This window comes from Eriocheir sinensis, chromosome 61 (genome assembly GCF_024679095.1).
Source record: "Eriocheir sinensis breed Jianghai 21 chromosome 61, ASM2467909v1, whole genome shotgun sequence".
In the NCBI taxonomy this organism is placed as follows: domain Eukaryota; kingdom Metazoa; phylum Arthropoda; class Malacostraca; order Decapoda; family Varunidae; genus Eriocheir; species Eriocheir sinensis.
In genome coordinates this window covers 10304090-10321589 of record NC_066569.1, presented here as the reverse complement: position 1 = coordinate 10321589, position 17500 = coordinate 10304090, and the positions used below count along the sequence as shown (strand labels likewise).

Below are 17500 nucleotides of genomic sequence, written 5' to 3'. Positions count from 1 at the left end.
ACGCCGTCGAGAAGAACCCTTGCAGGAACTGTAGAACCAGGGAGGTCTTGCCCACGCCGCCCGCTCCGAGGATCACCAACTTGGACTCCCTCATCGTTGCCGCCACGGAGGCTCCTCTTTCCGACTCCTTTCTCTGTCTTCTGTAGCCCCCGCCAAGCCCCCCGCCAAGCCCCCCACCTATCCCTGTAGCCACGCCCGCCGCCACGCCAAGAGGTACCAACGTAGGACCTCCAGCTTTGGCGTTCTTTCCTTTCTCCTTTTCCTCGCTTCCTCTTCTTAGCCCCATCTTGCTCTCCGTCTTCTTCTTCTCCTTCTTCTCCTCCTTCTTCTCCTCTCCTACCGTCTTCTCCTTCTTATCGCCTCCTCCTTCTCCTCCTCCTCCTCCTGCGGTTTTGTTCTCAGCCTCCTTCTTCTCCTTCTCCTTCTTCTCCTTCTTCTCCTTTTCCTTCTTCTCCTCCTTCTTACTCCTGGTCGTTGTCTCCTCTTTGTCTTTGTTCCTCTTCATAAAGGAATCGTGGTGTGGAGGTCCTAAGTGGAGGAATGGTTGTTGTTTTTGTGGTTGTTGTTGTGGTTGTTAGTGGTGGTGGTGGTTGTGTTTCTCTCGTGTGTTGAGTGTGTGTTTGTGTGTTTCCTTGTGTGTTTCTGGTTCTTCTTGTTGTTGTTTGATGCTCTTTTGTTTTTCTTGTTCTTTTTTTCAATATCGCGCGTTTGTTTTTGTCACTTGCTTCCCGTTTTCTTTACTTCTATCTCCGTTTTCATTGATTTTCTTACTTTTATTTGTTTATATTTTCTTTCATTCTGTCTATATTTTTCTCTCACAGTTTTCTTTGTTTTAGTTTTTTTTTTGTGTGTGTCTATCTTTCTATCTATCTATCTTTATTTCCTTTCCTTCTTTCCTCCACTCAAATTTACTTCTCCGTTCTATTTCACTTTCTTCCTTTCCTTTCCTCTCTTTTTCTTTTTCCTTTCTTTCTTGCCGAGGTTTCTTAAGTGTATTTTTGTATTTTTCTTTTCTTTTTTTCCTTCCTTTTCTATCTTTTTTTCTTCTCTCGTTTATTTATTTTTTATTTTATTTTTCCTTTACTTTTGATTTCGTCCCTTAACCTGTTCGATAATATCTCTCTCTCTCTCTCTCTCAGGGGAGGGAAGAGAAGAATATCTGAGTACACAAGATTGTTTTCACTTTTTTTTCGTTTACCTTAAAAAAAATCGATCTTGTGTGAGTGTTTGTGTGTTTGCTTCGAAGGGACAAATAAGACTGTATATTGATGTGTGTGTGGGGGGAGGGGGGGGAGAGAGGGAGAGGGAGAGAATACACACACACACACACACACACACGCACACAGACACGCACTCAAACACACCCTCACCCACACGCACACACACACGCACACACACCTCTCAGCTCGGAAGCCTCACTCACATCCATCTCTATTACATGACTTCGAAGCCTGAGCAGTCTTTTCAAACGCTCAAGTGGAGGTGGTGGAGGTGGAGGAGGTGGTGGAAGTTAGGTTTGCGAATCGTTCATGTTTATCTGTATTCCACTTTCCTTTCCCCTTTCACGTTTTCTTCACCCTCTCTCTCTGCGTCTTTTTAGGGGGTACTGATGTGGTTGTATTTATCAAGTTATTTAGTTTGGTGGTGGTTATGGTGATTAGGTTTGCGAACTGTTCATTTTTACGTTTTCATTTCGTACTTTCGTTCCCGTTTTCCTCCCTCTCTTTAGCGTATTTGAGGGGGAACTGACGTGTTTTTGTATGTATTTTGTGAAGGACTATTAGTAAATGCGATGTTCTTGTTCTTTTAGGAAATGTACACTGAGGCTTGCAAATCGTTCATATCTGTTTATTTTGCACTTCCCTTCCCGTTTTCTTCCTTCCCTTTAGCGTATTTGAGGGGGAGCTGACGTGTTTTTGTATGTATTTTGTGAAGCACTGTTAGCAAATGCAATGTTCTGGTTCTTTTAGGAAATGTACACTGAGGCTTGCAAATCATTCATGTTTGTTTATTTTGCACTTCCCTTCCCGTTTTCTTCCTTTCCTTCAGCGAATTTGAGGGGGAACTGATGTGGTTTCTGTCACTTATTTCTTTACACAGATTGTTGAGGATTACTGGTCTACGCGATGCCTTGGTTCTTTTAGCATTGGGACACTCGGGTTTGGGTTCGGATTCCACGTCATGGTTTCTGTTACTTATACTTTTTTTACTTTTCTTATCTTCGTCTCTGGTAACGTATTTATATTTGTGTTTCTTGGGTGATTTATTTTGTGTGGTTTCTCTCCGTAGATTTTCTTATTTACATTTTTACTTTCTTGTCATATTATATTGTTTTGACTTTCTTGTCTTACTTTCTTGTTCACTTTCTTGTCTTCTTGTTTTCTTGTTTTTCGATTTCACTTTGTTTTATTGTTTACGTTCTCACTTGTTTGTGTTATTATTGTCTTCTTGTTTACTATTTCACTTTCTCTTATTCATATTTTCTTCCTCGTTATTTTCACCTCTGAGATAGAAGAAAAGAACATAAGAACATAAGAACATGTCTGCAAGGGGCGATGAAACACTTATTAGCAACACACCTAAGGGCATTCACAACACAACTACACCTTTTCTGGCAACACTGTCTTGTCCAATATTTCCATGAAACACTAACACATTTCCCTATGACCTCTGAGATAGAAGAAAAGAACATAAGAACATAAGAACATGTCTGCAAGGGTCGATGAAACACTTATTAGCAACACACCTTAAGGCATTCACAACACAACTACACCTTTTCTGGCAACACTGTCTTGTCCAATACTTCCATGAAACACTTAACACACTTCCCTATGACTTCTTTTTCTCCCTATTTCACTTCCTTTTCCCTCTACCATATTTTTCACTTCTATAATTTTCTATCTATTTCTTTCCCTTCGTTTTCCTTCCCATGCCTTTTTGCACGTAGACCCTTCCCTTCCCTTCCCTTCCCTTCCCTTCCCTTCCCTTTTTTTTGCCCTACTCTTCTTCTTTGCCCTTCCCTTCACTATACCACGTCTTTTCCCCCTACGCTATTTCTTTTACCCTATAATAGTTCTTTTCTAACCTGCCTTACTTTTTCCCTGTACAACTTTTTATTTTCCTGTGACGTGTTTTTTTATTTCGCTACAACATTCTTTTCCCTTGTAACACCTCTCTTTTTTTTCCCCCTAGAATACTTCCATTATCCCTATAGGACTTTTTTCTCTCTATATCACTTTTCTTTTTCCCTAAGTACACTTCTTTTTTCCCTATAACACTTTTTTTCCCTATAACAATTCCCTATTTCTTTTTTCCCTATGACATTTTTTTTTCCCCAGTAAAACACCTTAGGGATGACGAGGGGTTGAAATACTGCCGTCTCTCTCTCTCTCTCTCTCTCTCTCTCTCTCTCTCTCTCTCTCTCTCTCTCACTTTTTCATCTATTCATTCGTTCTCCTTCTCCTCTTTCTCCTGTTCTACGTCTTCTTCTTTTCTTCCTCTTTCTCTTCTTCTTCTTTCTCCTCTTCGGCGGTCTGAAATGTGAGAAACAAAGAGAATTAGCTCCAAGGATCCGGTCTCTCTCTCTCTCTCTCTCTCTCTCTCTCTCTCTCTCTATTGTATTTTCACTATTGGTGCAGTACACTTGATTCGGAAGAGTGTGTGTGTGTGTGTGTGTGTGTGTGTGTGTGTGTGTGTGTGTGTGTGTGTGTGTGTGTGTGTGTGTGTGTGTGTGTGTGTGTGTGTGTGTGTGTGTGTGTTTCTTTGATGTCAGTCTCTCAGAATAAAGAAAATGAGACAAAAATGAGCAGTGAATGAGAGAGAGAGAGAGAGAGAGAGAGAGAGAGAGAGAGAGAGAGAGAGAGAGAGAGAGAGAGAGAGAGAGAGAGAGAGAGAGAGAGAGAATCATTCACTTCAAATTCTCCAATCAAGGACGCTGTCCTGGTTCTCTCTCTCTCTCTCTCTCTCTCTCTCTCTCTCTCTCTCTCTCTCTCCTCTGTTTGTCATCTCTTGAGGTAATATTTCGTGATCTGTTACTTTTCCTCTCTCTTCTCTCTCTCTCTCTCAGACCAATGTAGGGGTCACTCTAGTCACCTGGCACTCCTGCTAATTAGCCCAGGTGAGGTAATTAACGATGCACAACAGGTGAGAGAGAGAGAGAGAGAGAGAGAGAGAGAGAGAGAGAGAGAGAGAGAGAGAGAGAGAGAGAGAGAGAGAGAGAGAGAGAGAGAGAAGGGCAGGGACACAAAGGAAATATAGGAATAAGTACAAGAATATGAAAAACAAGAGGAAGAAGAAATAAAAAAAAAGGGAGGGAGGAGGAGGAGGAGGAGGAGGAGGAGAGGAAGAAAAAGAAGAAGAAAAAGAAAAAGAAGAAGAAGAAGAAAAGAAGAAAAAAAGAAGAGAAAAAAGAAGAAAACGAAGAACACCCTCTACTTGGCCCTCACCGCCGGGTCAGGACAGGAAGACAAACAGCCGATCTTTTATCAGTCTGCCTTAAAAAAAATAATAAAACCCCGTAAAAAGAAAACGACGTTATTTCGCCCCAAAGAAAACGAGATACTTTGCATTTTTGGTCCCTGGAGAATGGAAAGCCTTGGAGAGAGAGAGAGAGAGAGAGAGAGAGAGAGAGAGAGAGAGAGAGAGAGAGAGAGAGAGATTTTATCCAGATATTCCAATACTTTGATTCTCTCTTCTTCTTCTTTCTCTCTCTCTCTCTCCCTACCCTTTCCGCGTCAACCAATCACGCTTCAGAATTGCCTCTCATTAAGAGCTCGTGGCCAAGAGGTATTTTTTTCGATTGGCAACAGTGGCCGTGACGTCATCAAGGAGGCGCGCTGTGATTGGCTGAAATGTTGCCTTGACGTCAGAAGTGGGCGAGAACTGATTGGCTAACGAGGCGCGTGAGGTGGCAATATAAATGTTTTGATTGAGAGAGAGAGAGAGAGAGAGAGAGAGAGAGAGAGAGAGAGAGAGAGAGAGAGAGAGAGAGAGAGAGAGAGAGAGAGAGAGAGAGAGAGAGAGAGACTGCCTTTGTGCTTGAGTCTGTTCCGAAGCTCCGCCTTTTATATCTCGAGAGAATCTGAACTCTTGAAGTGGTTGCAAAGTGGTCGTGTATGTGTGTGTGTGTGTGTGTGTGTGTGTGTTAGGTTCATATTTGTGCTAATAATAAAATTCTCAGAGGACATTCTCTCTCTCTCTCTCTTTAACACCCCCCCACACACACACATACACACACCGACACACACACACACATACACACACACACAGTACTGAGTGACATGCCTATTTATTGTTTAATTTAAAAGTGAATAGGAAATGTAATGTTTTTTTTTTTTTTTTGTTTTTTTGGTGTGTGTTTGGTTGTTGCATGAAGACAGCTACACACACACACACACACACACACACACACACGAAAAAAACTTATACATCCAATTTACTTTTAAATTATACAAGAAATAGACATGTCACTCAGTGGTGTGTGTGGGTGGGTGGGGGTGAGGGGTGTGTGTGTGTGTGTGTGTGTGTGTGTGTGTGTGTGTGTCCATATAGATATATATATATATATATATATATATATATATATATATATATATATATATATAGAGAGAGAGAGAGAGAGAGAGAGAGAGAGAGAGAGAGAGAGAGAGAGAGAGAGAGAGAGAGAGAGAGAGAGAGAGAGAGAGAGAGAGAGAGAGAGAGAGAGAGAGAGAGAGAGAGAGAGAGAGAAACTTGATAATACTTCCATTCTCTGTAAAGGCTCATCTCCCATTTTCTTTAAGGCTTTCGAGGGGATACTATATGAAGTCGCCTTAATGAACATCAGAGTAGGAGGAGGAGGAGGAGGAGGAGGAGGGGATCTTAGATGTAGTATGAAGAGACCAAAAGCGGATGAAGGGGAATGAGGAGTTAAGACGAGGAGGAGGAGGAGGAGGAGGATGAGGAGGAGGAGGAGAAGGAAGCATAAAAGAGAAGGCAACATTCAGCTTGTCTGCTCTTAACGAGATTTTCTGGCTTTGTGACGTAATTGAAGTGTCTGAAAAGAGTTGATCGCTTGCGCATTACTTTCTTCTGCTGGGAGTTTGTTGCAGTGGCGGATGACTTGGTTCGAGAAATAGCTCCTGGCCGTGTCTTTTCTGCATCGCCTCACTTTAAATGCTTGGCCTCTGCGTCTAGTGATCGGGTTAGTTTGGACCTTATAAAAACTTAGAGAGAGAGAGAGAGAGAGAGAGAGAGAGAGAGAGAGAGAGAGAGAGAGAGAGAGAGAGAGAGAGAGAGAGAGAGAGAGAGAGAGATAGAGAGAGATAGAGACAGAGAAAGAGAGAGAGAGAGAGAGAGAGAGAGAGAGAGAGAGAGAGAGAGAGAGAGAGAGAGAGAGAGAGAGAGAGAGAGAGAGAGAGAGAGAGAGAGAGAGAGAGAGAGAGAGAGAGAGAGAGAGAGAGAGAGAGAGAGAGAGAGAGAGAGAGAGAGAGAGAGAGAGAGAGAGAGAGAGAGAGAGAGAGAGAGAGAGAGAGAGAGAGAGAGAGAGAGAGAGAGAGAGAGAGAGAGAGAGAGAGAGAGAGAGAGAGAGAGAAAAGGGCAGGGACACAAAGAAAATATAGGAATAAGTACAAGAATATGAAAAACAAGAGAAACGAGGAGAAAGAAGAGGATGAGAGAGAGAGAGAGAGAGAGAGAGAGAGAGAGAGAGAGAGAGAGAGAGAGAGAGAGAGAGAGAGAGAGAGAGAGAGAGAGAGAGAGAGAGAGACTGTGCTTGTTGAGGTATTTGAACCCTGGCATCAAATCTCAACGCAATAGTTACTTTTCAGACATGAGGAGGCTGAGCCACCCTAATCGTTTTTCAAGTACATGCCCTCAACGATGCCATCACTTTCATAGCGCGCGTCGATGTCCTCAAGTAATCCAATGTCCATAGAATCAGAAGACCAGAACTGCATTGCATACTCTAGGTGAGGTCCCGCCAATGAGTTATGCAAAGACAATGGGTCGTTTTATAAGACATTTCGGGGCCCAAGAACACATATTTGACAAGGCTTTTGTAGGAGTTGTGGGCATTTCCAAGAGTAGTTGTATGACCCTGGTGGTAGTTTGACCCTTCTTCTGTAACATGAACCTGAAGAGACACTCATTAGAACTCGACTGACCCTCTCTTTGACCTTTAGAAATAGTTGATGTGAAAAGCGAACGTGTCTAACAAATACCAACCAATATCACTCCCAGCGTCTAACACACTTTCAGCGCCGCAAACCCGGGAATGGTATAGTGGTTTTTTTACAGGCAGATTGACAGTGCCTTATGTGTTTTTCCAGTCACTGCTGATGGCGACCTCGATATAGGATTCCGCCCTCGTGACTTGTAGAGGTTTTCCGCGCACGAATTATGTATGGTCACTATTTCTGGACCTAAAGTAGATGGAGGAGGAGGAGGAGGAGGAGGAGGAGGAGGAGGAGGAGAAGGAGAAGGAGGAGGAGGAGTTGGGGAAGAAAGGGGAGAAGAAAGAGAAGGAAAAAACAAGGAGGAGGAGGGGAAGGAGGTGGAGGAAGAGGAGGAGGAGGAAGAGGAGGAAGAGGAGGAGGAGTTGGGGAAGAAAGAGAAGGAAAAAACAAGGAGGAGGGGAAGGAGGTGGAGGAAGAGGAGGAGGAGGAGGAGGAGGAGGAGAAGAAGGAGAAAGAAGAGAAGGAAAAAAAAAGGAGGAGGAGGGGAAGGAGGTGGAGGAAGAGGAGGTGGTGGAGGGGAAGGAGGTGGAGGAGGAGGAGGAGGAGGAGGAGGAGGAGGAGGACTTAGAAGATGTAATATGAAGCGAGGAAGACTTGAGGAAGGAGAATAAGAAGCTAAGAAGAGAAAGAAGAGGAAGGGTGTAAGAGGAGGAGACGGAGGAGGAGGAGGAGGAAGATGGAGTGGAGCAAGAAGAGATGTAAGAGGAGAAGGAAGATGAAGAGGAGCAAGAAGAGGAGGAGGAGGAATGTGATGGACTTGCTGAGAATCTTGGAATTGCTCCAGAGAGGATGTGGTGGAATTCGCGAGGGGAAGAGGAGGAAAAGGAGGGGGAGGAGGAGGAGGAGGAGGAAGAGGAGGAGGAGGATGGATGAGTGATGGCAAGATGAGGTGAAAGGAAGGAGATAGGGGAGATAAGAGTAAATTTGCAGTGCAGGAGGAGGAGGAGGAGGAGGAGGTGGAGGAGGAGGAGGTGGAGGAGGAGGGGATGGTGGTGATGGTGGTGATGGTGTTTGAAAAGAGGGAGGAGGAGGAAGAGGAGGAGGAGGAGAAGGAGGAGGAAGATAAAGGAGGAGAGAGAGAGAGAGAGAGAGAGAGAGAGAGAGAGAGAGAGAGAGAGAGAGAGAGAGAGAGAGAGAGAGAGAGAGAGAGAGAAAAGTTAATTATGGGGATTACAGAGCCGAGGATTTAGCGAATTCTCTCTCTCTCTCTCTCTTTCTTCGTCTCGCAGCAACTTTTAATCACTCTCATTAGACAGGTGATTAAGCCTCATTACCATCTACCTAAACTTGAGCCGCTCATCAAATATTACTCTAATTAGAAATATAACCAGGTGTGTTTGTAACAGAGAGGTGGGCAGGTGGGGGGGGGGGAGAGGTAGATAGATTGGTAGGAAGATTGATAGGTTGGTAGGAAGGTTGATAGGTAGGTTGGTTGGTAGGTAGGTAGGTAGGTTGGTTGGTAGGTGGGTCGGTAGGCAGGTCGGTAGGTCGGTAATTAGGCAGGTAGGCAAACAGGTTGGTAGTCGGGTAATTAAGCAGGCGGGTTGATGAAAATGCTTTGTCTCTCATTTGCTTTTGTATCTAATAATTGAAATGATTCCGTCTAATAATACAGCACAAATAAATCCTCGCTCACTTTGCTTTTTTTTTCTGCAGAACAAAGCCATTCTGCTACACCCCCGGCGGGCAAGGCTCCTGCTCGGCGCCTGTTTATAAAATATGGCGCACAGGGCAGTGAAGCCAGCTGCCGGTGACACGCGGCCATTCTGGTGACTCAACAAAGCCTGTCGACCTTCAGCCTCGCTTTTTGGCGGAATATTATTTAGAATGTTGGTACTCGTATTACAAGACATTTCGGGGCCCAAGAACACATATTTGACAAGGCTTTCGTAGGAGTTGTAGGCATTTCCGGGAGTAGTTTTATGACCCTGGTGGTAGTTTGACCCTTCCTCTGTACCATGAACCTAAAGAAACACCCATTAGAACTCGACTGACCCCCTCTTTGACCTTTAGAAATAGGTGACGTGAGAAGCGAAAGTCTTATCATACCAACCTCTAAGTCCTGTGTATAAGGTTGAGTTGTGTTACAAAAGCCAACTCCATAAAGACGGGATACGATGACAGACAAACAGACTATTTAAACAGACCTACAGACATTTATTTTACATATATCGATACCAGGTGTAAGTCAAATTGCTAGAGTGGTCACGTGTCACTAGAGGCCTGATGTCCCTTGCCTTTGCCTCACCATCATGAACAGCCGACAAGCAGGAGTTTGGACCGACGGGTTTGAAGTGGAATTACTTAGTTACTTTGCAGGATTTACGGGAAGGAGAGCAACACTTTCTTCCCGGCCATATCGCATTATTTGAACTTTTTGAATGAAGTATTGCAGTATTTCCCCGCACAGTCCTTGTAGGCACCAACGAGAGGCGCTGTATGGCCGTCTCCTGCACGACGAGGGACCGGAGCCTACCAGACGGACCTAGCAGAGTGCCTCGGTAGGTAGGTAGGTAGGTAGGTAGGTAGACATATAGACAGTAATTAAAGAGGTAGGATTTCATTGCCATTCCATTCTCTCTCTCTCTCTCTCTCTCTCTCTCTCAGATTTTGCCGTCACTGGAGGAAACAAATAACTCACACGGTCTCTGACATTCTCTTTCTTTCTTTCTTTCTTCGCGAGTTTCCCTCAAAAATAGCAGACGAGAAATCGAAAGAAAACGGGGAGGTGGTTGTCTCTCGAAATGGGATAACTATTTTTGTATGTTTTCTCTCCGGCTGCTGGGATCGGTTTCATGTTTCTCTCTCTCTCTCTCTACGAAGCAGGAGTGTAACTTTATGCAATTATTGTTTTAACGGAAGAGAGAGAGAGAGAGAGAGAGAGAGAGAGAGAGAGAGAGAGAGAGAGAGAGAGAGAGAGAGAGAGAGAGAGAGAGAGCCGCCCCCTTTGATGACCCCCTTCCCCCCGAACTTGGACCTCATACCCCCTTCCCCTCCTCCTCCCTCCCTTCCTTTGACCGTGCCCCCCCCCCTTTCCCTACCCCTCCTCCCTCCCCCTCTCCCTCTCCCCCTTACACACCTGTCAATCTCACCTGTTTTAATCTAATTTAGGGGTGGGCCTCTCTCTCTCTCTCTCTCTCTCTCTCTCTGTTCTTTATTTCTTTTCTTGCCAACGTCGAATCCACTTTTTTCTACTTCTTCTTCCTCCTCCTCCTCCTCCTCCTCCTCCTCCTCCTCCTCGCTTTCCTCCTCTTCCTTTTCTAAATCATTTTCTTTTTCTCCTCTGCCATATTTTTTTTTACAATTTCTTTCTTTCAATTCTCTTTCTTTCTTTGTTTTTCTTTCTTTTATATTCTTTCTCTTTCTTTCATTTTCTCTCTTTTTCTTTTTTTCCTTTTTTTCATGTTCTCTCTCTCTCTCTCTCTCTCTCTCTCTCTTTCCTTCCCCTCTTCCTCCTATTCCATTAACAAGACTACTGCCCGCTTCTTCCCTTCCTCTGCATACTTAAGCAGTTCCTCCTCCTCCTCCTCCTCCTCCTCCTCCTCCTCCTCCTCCTCCTCCTCCTCCTCCTCTTCCTCTTCCTCCTCATGTATATATATAACAGGTTTTGTAAATTCATATTACTATGCATACATGTTTGAGAGAGAGAGAGAGAGAGAGAGAGAGAGAGAGAGAGAGAGAGAGAGAGAGAGAGAGAGAGAGAGAGAGAGAGAGAGAGAGAGAGAGAGAGAGAGAGAGAGAGAGAAATGTAAATATGTGTCCTAGTTTGTATGCATATGTGTGTGTGTGTGTGTGTGTGTGTGTGTGTGTGTGTGTGTGTGTGTGTGTAAAGGAAGGATAAATTGTGCTAAGGAGGGAGGAACCATTCTCTCTCTCTTGGGTCGTCTAAATGCGGAGGAGAGAGAGAGAGAGAGAGAGAGAGAGAGAGAGAGAGAGAGAGAGAGAGAGAGAGAGAGAGAGAGAGAGAAAGTTAATGAGGATAGCGTGTAAGGGAGGGAGGAGGAGGAGGAGGAAGAGGGAAGGAGGAGAGGTAGAGGGAAGAGGGAAGGAAGGAGAAGCGAGAGAAGGAGGAGGGAAAGAAGGAGGAAGGAAGGGAATGACGGAGAATTGAAGGAAGGAAGAAGAAGGAAGGGGAAGGAAAGGAAAGAGACTGTAAATAATGGGAAGGAAGAGAGAGGGAGAGAAAAAGGATGCAAGGAGGCAGAAAGGAAGGAGAAGGAATGGAGGAAAACGTAGGGAGGCGGGAAGGAAGATGGAGGAAGGAAGGAGGAAGAGAGGGAGAGAGCGAGGAATAATTAGTTTCGTTGTAGTTAAAAATAAAAGGGAAAGAAAATGGAAGCGTCACTCAGCTCCCGTTTTCTGTGACACTGTTTATGTTCTGGGACGAAAGATAGAGAGAGAGAGAGAGAGAGAGAGAGAGAGAGAGAGAGAGAGAGAGTCAACACATCATAAGAATCAATGAAAAGCGCATCTCTCTCTCTCTCTCTCTCTCTCTCTCTAATTAAAGACACACCAAATAATAATGAGCATGGAATATTTTTTTTCTTTCTTTTTTTATTAAACGAGAAGCGATATCAGACCCCAGGCGAGAGAGAGAGAGAGAGAGAGAGAGAGAGAGAGAGAGAGAGAGAGAGAGAGAGAGAGAGAGAGAGAGAGAGAGAGAGAGAGAGAGAGAGAGAGAGAGAGAGAGAGAGAGAGAACAACACACACACACACACACACACACACACACACACACACACACACACACACATGATTCCCTCCCCACCCACACATATCACCACCACCACCACCACCACCAACAACAACAACAACAACAACAACAACCTTTCCCCCTTTCCCCGGAGTCCTTTCATTGTTCCTAATCCGCTTTTCTTTATTACTTCTTTATCTCAAAACCAAAGTGGCAATTATATCTACACGGGGACTTCCTATCAATTCGGGGTGAGTCGCAGGGCACTCCACAGCGGGGCGGGGCGGGGCGGGGCGGGCATGGCTGGAAGGGAACGGAAGGTAAAGGAAGGGAAGGGAAGGGCAGGGCATGGTGGGAAGGGAAGATCTGGGAAGGGAAGGGAAGGGAAGGGTAGGGAAGGGAAGAGAAGGGTAGGGAAGGGAAGAGAAGAGAAGGGAAGGGAAGGGAAGGGAGGGGCAGGCTAGGGAAGGAAAGGAAAGGGAAGGGAAAGAAAGGGAAGGGAAGGGAAGGGAAGGGAAAGGAAAGAAAAGGGAAGGAAAGTGAAGTGAAGGGAAAGGGAAGGGAAGGGAAGGGAAGGGAAGGGAAGGGAAGGGAAGGGAAGGTAATCTCCTCAAAGAGTATAAGGTCCTGAAACTCCATTATAAGTCCCCCCTTAAAGAGTATAAGGTCCCCAAACTCCCTTATCAGTCTCCCCTCCTCCCAAAACTGACCTCTCTTCTGGCCACTCCTTACTACTCTCTTTATAGCAGCAGTGGGTAGCGAGCGTTTTGATTTTCATTTGTTTTTTGACCTTGAGTTCCTCCCTTTACTGTACCAAAAAAAAGGTCTCCAAAACTGCCTTATCTAGCGACGGACCGAATTAGTTTCATTTAAAGTCCAAGGCGTCGGGAACGTTCTTATTAAGCGGCGGAAAACGGGAGAGCATCGCATCCGGGGACCTGAAGTCTGTATTAAAGCGTTTTAGAAGGTAAACAAAGGCTCGAGGCGGCTCACGGAGGATCGAATCGTGCTTATCAGTGAAGAGGAAGGGATCATGAGGGATTGAAGGGTGTTACTGCGGTGTTGGGAGACAGACGACCCTCTCTGATTGGGCCCACGCACTCACTCACTCACTCACTCACTCACTCACGCACTCCCCAACACACTCATTCAATCATGCAGACATTCATTCACTCACTCACTCACTCAATATCTTCCTCCCATTCTCCCTCCCTCAATCACTCAATCACTCACTCACTCACACACTCACACACTCACTCAATCACTCACTCACACTCACTCCAATGATACAGACAGACAGACAGACAGACAGACAGACAGACAGACAAACACAGCGAGAGAAAAATCTATCGTGTTTTTTTTACGTGAATACAGAATCGAGAAGATGAATGAGGATATCGGTGTGTGTGTGTGTGTGTGTGTGCTACGATTCATCTCTCTCTCTCTCTCACACACACACACACATACACACACACACACACACCATCATATTCAGACGAAGGATCAGTAGAGAGACGAACTTCATTAATATCCCATTTCCTGTTTATCATCGTTACCCTTTCAGTTAATTATCCACCTACCACAAAAAGAGCACTGAGACGGGAGCTGGACGGAGATAGACAAAGACTTCGATAGAAAATGACATTAAAACAGTTGGTGAATTATTGAATATATAAATACTGCATGATTTTAAAAGTTCATATTACATGCCCTCCCTTCCTAGGCCACTCCCTTCGCAAGATAAGTATGAGGTAGGATAGGTGGACAGAAAAAGAGATACAGACAGACAAAGACTAGAATGAGCATTAAGATAAGGTGGGTACAGAAAAACAGACAGACAGACAGAAAAAGAAAAATATCATGACACAGACCGAGACATTAGTATGAAAAGTAGAAGGGAAAATAAGCAGAAGAAAAACACAGACAGATAGACAGACAGACAGACATAGTAGTAAGAGGATGCAGGGAAGGTACACAGACAGACAGACAGACAGGCAGAGTTGGATGTTTACCGAGAAGACACAATAAGAGACAGACAAAGGAGAGGATGTAAAAGACGGATTAGGTGTACTTTGAAATGTGAAGGCTGAGACAAATGACCACGGGGGAGAGAGAGAGAGAGAGAGAGAGAGAGAGAGAGAGAGAGAGAGAGAGAGAGAGAGAGAGAGAGAGAGAGAGAGAGAGAGAGAGAGAGAGAGAGAGAGAGAGAAAGAGAAAAGAGAGAAGAGAGAAGAGAGAGAGAGAGAGAGAGAGAGAGAGAGAGAGAGAGAGAGAGAGAGAGAGAGAGAGAGAGAGAGAGAGAGAGAGAGGAAAAGAAAGAAAAAGAGGAACAGAGCAGACACGGAGAAAGAGAAATAAAGAAAAAGAGAGAAAAGAGGAAGAAACAGGAAGAAGAAGAGAGGAAAAACGGAGATAGAAATAAAGAAAAAAAAGAGGAAAACAAATATAAACAGAGGAACAAACAAGGAATAAAGACACGGAAAGAACAGAATGAAAACAGAGAAAAGAAATAAAGATAGAAATTAAGGAAAAGAGAAAGATTAAATACACACACACACACACACACACACACACACACACACACACACACACACACACACACACACACACACACACACACAGGTGGACAGACAGACAGACAGACAGACAGACACACACGTTAAGTCAATCACCATATTTTTGCCCGGCCTGGAAATGAATGGAATCAAGCGACGAATCATCAGAAAAAAATAGATTGAGCTGCCATTTTTCCCTCATAAAAGTAGACTAAATTTATGGCCAAAAAAAGAAAGAGAATAGAAAAAGAAAAGACTAAAAAGATCGACCCTATTTTCCATTGTATTTCTTTTCTTAGGGGAGGAAAAGACTAAATTTATGGTCAAAGAAGAAAAGAAAAAAGAATAAAAAATAAAAAATATCGAATCGCTATTTTTCCTATAATTTTTTTTTCAGGGGAACAAAAAAAGATTTAGTCAAAAAAGAAAAGAAAAAGAAAAAAAAAGAAAAAAAAGAATAAGAAAAAGATCGGATCGCCATTTTTTCCTCCTATTTTTTTTTTAGGAGAGGAAAAGAATATTAAACTTATGCTCAAAGAAGAAAAGAAAAGAAAAAGAAAAAGAAAAGAAAAAAGATTGACCCCATTTTCCCTCGTACTTTTTTTTAGGAGAAAGAAAATAAAAATAAAAATAAAATAAAAATGATTGACCCCATTTTCCCTCGTACTTCTTTTTTTTAGGAGAAAGAAAAGAAAAAGAAAAATAAAATAAAAATGATTGACCCTATTTTCCCTCGTACTTCTTTTTTTTAGGAGAAAGAAAATAAAAATAAAAATAAAATAAAAATGATTGACCCTATTTTCCCTCGTACTTCTTTTTTTTTTAGGAGAAAGAAAATAAAAAGAAAAAGATCGCAGACACCATCAACCTATGTTATTTCAGCCATACGGGGCGGAGTGTGGGTGTTAGGGGGGGTAGGGGAAGCGGGGGGCGGCGATTAGAGTAGTTTCAGCCATATCGTGGAAGCTTCTGAGTGTGTGTTAGACAGTATTACAACCACATGGAAGTATCGAAGACGTATTTCAGCCATAATGAGGGTTCAAAATGTGTTTCAGAGAGTGTTTCAGCCATAGAGGATGTTCAAGAGGTGTTTCAGAGAGTGTTTCAGCCATAGAGGATGTTCAAGAGGTGTTTCAGAGAGTGTTTCAGCCATTAAGAAGGTTCAAGATGTGTTTCAAAGTGTTTCAGCCATAGAGAAGGCTCATGAGGCGTTTCAGAGAGTGTTTCAGCCATAAAGAAGGTTCAAGACGTGTTTCAGCCATATACGCGTGTCTGAGAGGCGTTCCAGCGAGTGTTTCAGCCATAAAGAAGGTTCAAGACGTGTTTCAGCCATATACGCGTGTCTGAGAGGCGTTCCAGCGAGTGTTTCAGCCATAAAGAAGGTTCAAGACGTGTTTCAGCCATATACGCGTGTCTGAGAGGCGTTCCAGCGAGTGTTTCAGCCATAAAGAAGGTTCAAGACGTGTTTCAGCCATATACGCGTGTCTGAGAAGCGTTCCAGCGAGTGTTTCAGCCATAAAGAAGGTTCAAGACGTGTTTCAGACATATACGCGTGTCTGAGAAGCGTTCCAGCGAGTGTTTCAGCCATAAAGAAGGTTCAAGACGTGTTTCAGCCATATACGCGTGTCTGAGAAGCGTTCCAGCGAGTGTTTCAGCCATAAAGAAGGTTCAAGACGTGTTTCAGCCATATACGCGTGTCTGAGAGGCGTTCCAGCGAGTGTTTGAATCCTAAAGAAGGTTCTGAGGAGGTGAAGCCACAGGAGGACAGGTACACACGCCAAGCCAATTAAGGTGAATGGCGGTCAGGTGAGGCGGATAAAGGAGCGAATATGTTGATGAGGGAGTGAATGGCTCAGGGCGATTATGCGAAGCCGGTGAGACGTGCTGGGACGGGGGGGGGAGGGGGGGGAAAATGGAGGGGAAGGGAGGAAGGGAGGAAGTAGGGAAAGAAGTAAAAAGGAAGGAAGGTTGGAAGGAAAAAGGAAAGGAAAGGAAAGGAAAGGAAGAAGGGAGGAAGGGAGGGAGAGACGGAGAGACGGGGAAAAGAAGAGATGAAGGAAGGAAGGAAGGAAGAAAAAACGAAAGGAAAGGAAAGGAAAGGAAGGATGGAAGGAAGGGAAGGAGGGAGGTAGGGAAGAAAGACGGAATGAGGGAAAGGAAGGAAGGGAGGGAAGGAGCGAAGGAAAATTAAGGAAAAAGAAAGAAGGAAGGCAGAGGAGGGAGAGATAAATGGATGTATGAATGAAGGGAAGGAGGGAGGGAGGGAAGGAAGGAGAGGGAGTGTGTGTGTGTGTGTGTGTGTGTGTGTGTGTGTGTGTCTCTCTCTCTCTCTCTCTCTCTCTCTCTCTCTCGACCCCTAACGAGTGCTTCCTTATGCTAAAAAGCGAAGATAACAATTTGCTGAAACACTGCAGCGCCAAATGGGAAACTCAAGGAGGGAAGGAGGAGGAGGAGGAGGAGGAAAAGGATTAGAGAGGAGACAAGAGTTTGAATTGAAAAGCTGATACGACAAGAGATGTGGAGGAGGAGGAGGAGGAGGCGGAGAAAGAGGAAGAGGAAGAAAAAAAGAAAAGGAGGAGGAGGAGGAAGAAGAGTAGGAGGGGAAAGATGGAGAGGAAAAGAGAAAGGAAGAAGAAGAAGAACAAGAACAAGAAAACAAGAAAAAGAAAACATGGAAATACAGGCAACAGAAAGCTTATTGGTTGTTCATTATAAAGAGTTTCCCGCTCTGGTGATTCAATCTGCATATCGGAATTCACTTTACTCCAGACGAAACAAAATGACCGTCGATACCAATTTTAGATAAGTTGAGGATAGGGAGAACAGTAGAGGATGAAGAGAGAGAGAGAGAGAGAGAGAGAGAGAGAGAGAGAGAGAGAGAGAGAGAGAGAGAGAGAGAGAGAGAGAGAGAGAGAGAGAGAGAGAGAGAGAGAGAGAGAGAGAGAGAGAGAGAAGAAAATGAAGAAAAATGAGAAGAGAGGAAAGGTAGGGAAAAGAGAAAAAGGAAGAAAAAGTGGAGGAAGAAATGAAGAAGAAAG

The 17500-nt window shown here is 44.1% G+C and overlaps 2 protein-coding genes across 4 annotated transcripts in view; both read right to left on the bottom strand.

The window, feature by feature from the left end:
• Positions 1–1132, bottom strand: part of LOC126986439 (ras-related protein Rap-1b-like) — a 15797-nt gene extending 14665 nt beyond the window's left edge. For all 3 annotated transcript variants that reach the window (XR_007739734.1, XR_007739735.1, XM_050842589.1), the window contains exon 1: positions 1–1132. This exon is cut by the window's left edge and continues 48 nt beyond it. Coding sequence is in view for 1 of the 3 variants with exons in the window: in XM_050842589.1 (XP_050698546.1) it covers positions 1–505 (505 nt within the window). In the remaining 2 variants the exon portion in view is untranslated.
• A 2294-nt stretch (positions 1133–3426) lies between these two features.
• LOC126986440 (uncharacterized) overlaps positions 3427–17500 on the bottom strand; it is a 64856-nt gene continuing 50782 nt past the window's right edge. Inside the window, exon 4 of the mRNA XM_050842590.1 lies at positions 3427–3533. Coding sequence (XP_050698547.1) covers positions 3477–3533 — 57 coding nt within the window. The 3' untranslated portion in view covers positions 3427–3476. The remainder of the gene's footprint in view (positions 3534–17500) is intronic.